Raw genomic sequence first — 8179 nt, 5'->3', positions numbered from 1 at the left:
AATTCTGACGGACAGCTAGAGACAGTCATGGGATGATCTTGTTCTAACGTTTGGCTCTAAACCAAACAGAATTATTCCATCACATCATGTCATTGTAACTAAATACATCCTTAGACGACAAAATGTACGATCTAATGATATAGCATGATCCCACCCACGGTTACGAGTGCATGTCTGTGTTACTATGTATGAGCTGCGCCAAGTCCCATCATGGCAGGCCGTGCCGTCTCCTGCGCCCAACCGAGCCATGTTGTGGCGCTCATCGGCCTTGCCCCTTCCCCGCGTCCCTGCTGTGCCGTGCGCCTGGGCCTGCCATGGCCAGCCGCGCCTGCCCTCTGCGTCCACACTCCACAGCGCCTAGCCTTGTTGTTGTTTTTTTTTTGAATGAATGAATGGTATTGACACGTGGGTCCATCTCAGAGGCAAAACAAACTATTACCAAACGGCTCCTATAAGCCCGTCCCTCTCCGATCCCTCGGCCCGCGCTCTCTGCTCCCATCCCCGCCTCGTCCGTTACCATAAATCTAGCTTGGGCTCTAATCTAACCGAGGGAACAGGTGGGATATGAGGAACTCGGTGTCGGAGCGGAGCTTCCTCATCGAGAGCGACGATGACGACGATGCCGCCGTGGAGGACGGGAAGCGGCGCGGCCTTGGCGGCGGCGGCGGCGGCGACGACGACGACGACGGGTCCGACTCCTCGTCGCCGTGCGACAGCCCGCGGGTGGTGGCGGCGCGGTGCAGCCAGCCGAGTTCGTACACGCAGCAATGGCCGCAGAGCTACAGGTAGGTAACTGCTAGCCCCGCCCATCGTCGTCGTCTCTTCCGCCCCCGTGGCGGCGGACGGCACCACGTAGGAAACAGGAAGGGTGCGGCCGCCGCGCGCGTCGGCCAAACTTTTTCCCCCTTTCTCTTTCCTGGATTTAATTTAATTATTGTTATTATTATTCAGCCCGCGCCCCTCTCAAATTTTCCAGAGTTGCCTGCCGCGTGCGCGTGGCACCAGATGTTATTACTACCGGCGTCAGCCAAACCAAATGTTTACACCCCAATCAAGTGAATTCAAACTACTATAATGTCCCTAGGAGTAAGAACACTTGGATCAGCCATCAGAAAATAACATGGCTAGACTTACTGATCCACAAGGATGTGAGTACAAATTCGAGTGGAGGTGAATCTTGCGTGGTAATTCAAGGCAGTATCAATATCCAAAATGGCACTTATCTAGGACCAGAAGAATAAGCAATGCACCAAATCGTAGTGTGATTAGTATTTTTTTTCAGAGAAAATTAATGAAAAATACACTGACTACTATTTTTTTGTCTGTACTGCTGGATTGTCCTGTAGCACCGCTACACTTCGAGAGTCCCATCAAACTCGTCTCTGATGTGGTTGTATGTGGAATATCCGGGATTGCTTAGGCGTGCGAAAATGATGGGCGAAAAAAGCAGCCTGTGGTCATTCTCGGTAGGAGTCTACGGACATGTGGCTTTTTTCACTATTTTTTTAAACGCTTGGGGCTTCATTAGTCTCTGATCCCCTTGGGGCTTTTTTAAGTACTCGAAGGGGCGTGTTTCTCCTTTCAAATATAAATGAATATTTCTTTTAGAAAAAATATTATCACCCATTAGTTTCTTTATAAGGGTGGAGCTGTACAGGTAGATGTGTGGACGAGATAACACCGTTGGGACCAATGTTATTCATGTGCCATTAGTATGTGCACTTGTCTGGATGTCTCCCTCTTTGTTGGGGTCCCGGCCCAGTTGCATTTGTCTGCTGCTGCTAACGTGGCAAATTCAGTTGGTCCAATCTGCTGAACCAAGTATATTCTGCATCAAAGATCAAATCTAAGAGGAAATCATATGGAGAAATGGGAAACCTTTGAGATAAATCGACCGGAGATCGTATTGGGAGATCAGATCATTACCTTCTTCTCTAACCCAGAAGTTAATGATGTGATCTCAAATTACCACTGAGCACTTCATGTCACGTTAGATTTCCTGACAAACGCTTTAGACATTTATGCCTCAATTTGAACCTTTCTATATGCATCCCGTAACGAAAAATAGTAAGTACATTTTCTTCTTCTTCGAGCAGGCAATCCATTGACATGTACAGCAGTGTGCACTCTCCCAACCTGAGCTTCTTGGGCACGCCATCACTGAGCCGGTTGTCCAACTCGTTCCTCACAAACTCATTCCGGGGGAAGCCACCTGAGATCATCTCCAGCTTAATCAAGCCATTACTGCCGACAAGCATTGCTTCCGCCAGCGATGACCAGCAGCAGCAGCAGCATGAGGACGTCCGGAAGAGCTCCCATTACCTGCCACCATCACGCAAGGCGTCGTCGCTGCAGAGGATCCCCGAGGACCAGAGACCTATGGTTGGGGGCCATGAGGTGGGTCCCTACCGGCAGTGCTCCTATACCCAAGGGGTCATGAACGGTAAGTAGTTTCACAAACTTTGTTGGTTTCAGTTTTAAATTTATGAGCAATGCATGGTTGTTAAGATTTAAAGTGAGTCTACATAGACAGGAACAAGCTATTTAAGCTACGTAATAGAGTTTGTATCATAGAGAACGTGAAACTTTCTCCTTTCACTATTTAAGCTACTTAATAGAGTTATCAATCTTAACTTGTACTACTTTCATTTATGTAAGACAAATCTTCAGCTCCGTTACTTGCCTGTCATATGCAGGAGTGAATGTCTTATGTGGTGTGGGGATCCTGTCAACACCTTATGCTGTCAAGCAGGGTGGCTGGCTTGGACTGGTGATACTAGCGGTATTGGGTGCACTGGCTTGGTACACTGGCATACTTCTGCGCCGTTGCCTGGACAGCAAGGATGGGCTCGAGACTTACCCTGACATCGGACATGCTGCCTTTGGTACTGCTGGCCGTATCATCATCTCGGCAAGTATTTTCTGCACTAGCAACGCTCACCAGTTGTCAGTTTTGTATTATTCATATCATGCAGTGTAATGGAGTGTGGTTTTTTTTTTTTGCTAACTCTTCTGCTTTTGTATGCCTTTGCAACCTGCAGATAATACTGTATATGGAACTATATGTAAGTACAGAGTACATCTCTTTATGCTCTAAAACTATAAATCTGTTCCTCATAAAAAAACTCTAATAACCTGTCTGATATATTCATGATAGCTGTGCTAGATTGTGTGTGGAAGAAAAGAAATACATTCTAATAGAAAAATTCTATTATGGTCATTATGAGAAAATAAGGACAGTTGGCAACACTTGAATAAACTGCCTGAACTTTCAATTGTGCACTGTTGAATCTTTTCTCTCTAAACTACAGGAGTCCAGTAAAAAATTAAGAGCTAAAATGAATACTATTTTGGAACGGAGGGAGTATATGCTAATTGGTCCTGATCCTTTCTTGCAGGCATGTTGCATTGAGTATTTGATCTTAGAGAGCGATAACTTATCAAAGTTGTTCCCAAATGCACACCTAACCATGGGTAACTTGACTCTGGATTCACATATGCTATTTGCCATCTTGACTGCTCTTGTCGTCATGCCTACCACTTGGCTTCGTGATCTCAGCTGCCTCAGCTTCATTTCAGGTACCAATTCACTTGTTGCCTCCATTGTTCATTTCACAAAATACACTTTCCTGTTCCATAGTTAGCTGAACCAAGGCAATGAGAGGAATCTCATCTTGTAATTTGTGCATCTAGCTGGTGGAGTCATTGCATCTATCGTCATTGTCTCCTGCTTGTTCTGGGTGGGACTTGTTGATCACGTTGGCACAGTCGAGAGTGAAGGGACGGCACTGAACCTTCCTGGAATCCCCATTGCCATCGGGTTGTATGGGTATTGCTACTCAGGCCATGGAGTGTTCCCAAACATCTACTCTTCTCTGAAGAAAAGCAACCAGTTCCCTGCTGTTCTTTTCACCTGGTAATAAAATCATACGAGCTGTAAATTGTTTGCAGATATTCATTTTTCTAACGTAATTTTCAGATATTCATGATCCCATGCTTTGGTTTATGTTTGTTTCAGTATCGCTCTGTCTACTGTTCTGTTCGCTGCTGCTGCAATCATGGGATACATTATGTTCGGTGAATCTACAGAGTCCCAATTCACACTGAACTTACCCCCAAATCTTGTGGCTTCCAAGATTGCGGTCTGGACTACGGTAATTGTTCTTTTCTGGACTCTAGATAGAAAAGAAATCTATGACCACTAGCTCAAGTCACATAATGCATATAATAATGAAGTATAATCAAGTTTAGTCGCATTATGAATACTTAAATGCTTTTATGTGGCAAGTTATATTCTTCTGACATTGTGTTTTTTGTTTTTTGGTGCAGGTGACGAATCCAATAACCAAATATCCTTGGACTTCTACTTCAGCTTTCTGTGTGCATTTGTTCCCATACTTAACAAGTAACATTACATGATATCTTACTTTCTCTAATCACATGTAACTCCATGTAGCCATCTAGGTTTGTGCTAATCAAACATATTTTAAATTTTGACTAGAAATATCTATAAAAAGTATTATCTTAAATAAGCAGAGTTATTTGGTTTTAATAAAGAATTTAGCAATGTCAATGTTATTTTTCTCGTTCTATATAAATTTTGGATATTCATGGTCAAAGTTAAAAAATATTTGACTTAGGACAAATATAGATATACCTGCATTGTTATTTTAGTGAGTCCTATAGTTCTCCTCCCCAAACTTTGCTATCAACATCTAACAGTTAATCCAGTTTTCATGAATAAATGTAGTTTCAATCGTTCTGTGTTGTTTAATAATGTTTTATGGATCGCATGCTATGTCCTTAACTAATACCTACATATGCGCTGACCATGACTCCTCTAGCCCTGAGTTTGGAGGAACTGCTACCTCCAAATAAGCAGACATACCCGAACATAATGATGCTTAGATCCGCTCTGGTGGTATCTTCCCTTATTATTGCTCTGTCCGTTCCATTTTTTGGTAAGTTTGTCCGTTCCCTTTAGATTCAAAAGACTTTCCTTTTTTCTTTTTTATCTGACTCTCTGCTTCAATGGTTGTTGAGCCTTTTCAGGACTTGTCATGTCACTGGTCGGGTCTTTTCTCACCATGTTTGTGGTGAGTTCACCTTACCTATTTCTTGGATTCTTCGCTTGCATTTCTTTGTACCTAATTTGTATTTCCCTCTAGGCCTATATTCTACCATGTGCCTGCTTTTTGTCTATCCTCAGGAGTAAAGTGACCTGGTATCAGGTAAAATCTGTTTTTACTTGTGCATTAATTATATATTTTTCTTAAACATCCCTTTTTTAGAACTCATTTATATTAATCTTCAAACGTTTTTCTGGCTTGAAAACTAATATACTCTTTCTTATTTATTCTCCAACCGTTTCATTCAGAACCTTCACTTTCTTGGCTGCAGATTTTTTTGGCAGAAAAATACAGTGTTCCATGTGTTCTTGATTCAGCTTATCATCCAAATATATATAATTACAGTTACTCTTAAACTGGAGCATGTGCGGATTTTTAATGAACCCTATTTCTATGCAGGTAGTACTGTGTGTGTTCATCATTGTCGTTGGACTTTGCTGTGTTGGTGTTGGCACGTACTCTTCTCTTTCTAAGATAATACAAAAGTACCAATGAATTGTGCCCTAGAATTATGTATGATGTGTCCATGTGTTTTCGAATAGCCAGTTTTCTTTTCTGGGATGGTGGCGCTGGTCTGGAAGGGGGAGGGGGATGTCATTCTTTGTAAATTTTTTGTTGGCATGAGAGGAAGTGGAGGAATTTGATAAAATAGGGCAGGTTGTGTTATCGAAGGAGTATTTTGTCTGAAATTGTTCTCGTGACGGTAGGTGCTGCTGGGAACGACCTTCTGTTGACGCTGCCATTTTCGTTTGACCCATATTGTCTCTTGTCTTATTTTCTCGCATGCTGGTGGGGGTGGGCTATTTGTTTGATGGAGCCATATATGAATAATACAATAAGTTTCGAATACAAAAAAATATAACAAACCTTAAATTTAAAGTTCAAAATGAAAACATGGATAAAAATATAATATACATAGTTGACATCATACAGCTAATTTAAATTATAGGCATAAAAGAGGAAATAGATTAACAAACTTACAACACATGATATGACTGAGTTGTTGATCAATCTCTCATTTCTAATGTTGATACTCGCAACAAGAGGGACTAGCGTTGACTTGTTAATGCTAGCAATTAAAGTGAATGTTGCTACGATTTTTATTTATGCTTGAGTATATAATATAAAATATAAAAATATATGTGTTCTATTGTTTAGGTGAGTATGAATATAGGTTTTGAGCCAACAACCATGGTTCAAATCCCCATTTTGTGTATAATTTTAACTTTGAGTAAAATGCGCTGGCGGTCCCTAAACTTGTTCAGGTGTGTCAAGCCGGTCCCTAAACTCTCAGAATAGTCGATTAGGCCCTTAAACATTGTTTTAGTGTCATTTTAGTCCAATCGAACATGTAGGGACCGGCTTGACACACCTGAACAAGTTTAGGTACTATCCGTGCACTTTACTCTTTAACTTTGTATCATTTAAAATATGGGAGAGCACGACGACTGTGGAACCATGAAAAATAGTACTTTATATAGTAGAGAATAAGGAAAGACAAGGTAAAAGTAACAAAACCAATCCTTCAAGTTTTAGTGATTATTTAGTGGAAGTAGTTAAATTTTAGTTCATTTAACCCTCCCACTAAACAAGTTTTAGGTTCACTCTATGGTAATACGGCTCTAATAACACCTGTGGGGGACCCCCAATTTGCACTTAGTTTAAATGGATCGGCAATCACTCCATCATGAGTAAAGAATACATGTGCTCACCCTATGAGCTATCCACGCAAATCTCCACCTTAAAAGGTACATGGCCGCAAGACAATCCACTTAAAACGAAAGCAAATCCGGTCGTCCCGGTACATGTCACGCCAGGGTGAAAGTCACTTAGAGGGGGTGAATAGGCGAATCCTAAAATTTATCACTTAATACAAAAACTTAAACCCCGTGTTAGGCATTAGAACAAGATGCAATTCAATTGGAGTGAGGGAGAGGCGTTCTTCTTGTAAGTGTTGTTCTTATGATTACAGAATAACATAGGAGCAACACAAATTATTTAGAATCAAACACAATCAAGAGAACTTAGGAGAGGGAAGGGATAAATCGCAGACAACACAACAAAAAAGACACGTGCGATTTATTTACGGGAGTTCGGTTTTCAAAAGAAACCTGCGTCTCCATTGAGGTGTCCCTAAGGACATGTCTCTTTCAACCCTCTCAAATGATTCCAAAGATCAAACTCGAGCCCTCTCTTTCTTCTCAATCAAAGCACTTATGTCCCCGCAAGGATCTCCACACAACAGAGTCTATTGCTAGCATTTACAGAGAATATGAGAATCAAAACACAAACACAAGAGCAAAAGAATGCAGCAACCAACTCAACACAATCACACACACAAGACACTATCTCTTCTCTAACTCGAATCTCTTGAATATGGCACTTGTGCGGCTTTGGATGGCTCAAAGTTGTTTCAATGAATATATGAAGGTTTGCTCTAGTTGTTGTGTCTTTAATGTGCTGGTCGGGGTATATTTATAGCCCCTAACAACCAATATAGTTGTTGTCATTGAATGCTAAAAACTGATGTCCGGTGGTGCACGAGACTGCTGTCAGACTACCCAATCAGTAGTTGTTCTGAACTGTCAGGAACTAGTTGTTGCGCTCTAACAGGTCAGTGTACCAAGTACTCCGAAGCTTGGAAAGACCTTTCTACGTAATAGGTCTAGTGCACCACTGGTGCGCTAATGCCTTCGAAGCCTAAAAAGGACCTTTTCTGTGTAAGAGGTTTGATGTGCCACCGCTGTGCCAAAAGAGAGCAAACAAAGTCAAACTTGGGCATTTCTTCTTTGATTTCACTTGGCTCTTCTCATGGGCACTTCCATGACTTAAGACAATCATATCTCAAGACCATCCAACTAGTCTAAGTCATGGAATTTGAACATTTTGATTTCTCTAACACATATTCTCATTTTGGCTCAACTTAGCTCCAAAAGAGTGAAATTTCGAATTGGAGCTTTATAACCACTCTAGATATATCAGATTGGTTCCTAGAGGTGTTTAGAACTTATCCTAAGTTCAGAACTATTGTAAGTTCATCTTCTCCAAGT

At 41.6% G+C, this 8179-nt stretch overlaps 1 protein-coding gene across 2 annotated transcripts; it reads left to right on the top strand.

The window, feature by feature from the left end:
- Positions 1-391: 391 nt before the first annotated feature.
- Positions 392-5903, top strand: LOC100281395 (uncharacterized). Of its 2 annotated transcripts, none has more exons than XM_008669696.4 (12): positions 392-785; positions 2097-2443; positions 2697-2911; positions 3042-3065; positions 3399-3579; positions 3694-3916; positions 4019-4154; positions 4330-4349; positions 4819-4961; positions 5044-5096; positions 5169-5231; positions 5529-5889. In XM_008669696.4, the coding sequence occupies exons 1-12, from the start codon at positions 565-567 to the stop codon at positions 5622-5624; spliced, it is 1722 nt and encodes a 573-aa protein (XP_008667918.1). In that variant the 5' UTR covers positions 392-564; the 3' UTR covers positions 5625-5889. The 2 variants fall into 2 exon arrangements, with proteins under 2 accessions (XP_008667918.1, NP_001354932.1); NM_001368003.1 differs by having other exon boundaries at positions 493-785; positions 5053-5096; positions 5529-5903.
- Positions 5904-8179: the final 2276 nt, after the last annotated feature.

This window comes from Zea mays, chromosome 2, assembly GCF_902167145.1.
Source record: "Zea mays cultivar B73 chromosome 2, Zm-B73-REFERENCE-NAM-5.0, whole genome shotgun sequence".
Lineage (NCBI taxonomy): Eukaryota > Viridiplantae > Streptophyta > Magnoliopsida > Poales > Poaceae > Zea > Zea mays.
Note: the sequence above shows the minus strand (reverse complement) of the source record. Positions and strands in the feature narration are given on the sequence as shown.

What these genes read in the sequence shown, in the direction of transcription:
- LOC100281395 (XM_008669696.4), top strand. Translation starts at nt 565, where the DNA reads ATGAGGAACTCGGTGTCGGAGCGGAGCTTCCTCATCGAGAGCGACGAT. An exon ending in TACCCAAGGGGTCATGAACG is followed by an intron (nt 2,444 to 2,696) that starts GTAAGTAGTTTC and finishes TGTCATATGCAG; the next exon opens with GAGTGAATGTCTTATGTGGT. An exon ending in CCTGCTGTTCTTTTCACCTG is followed by an intron (nt 3,917 to 4,018) that starts GTAATAAAATCA and finishes TGTTTGTTTCAG; the next exon opens with TATCGCTCTGTCTACTGTTC.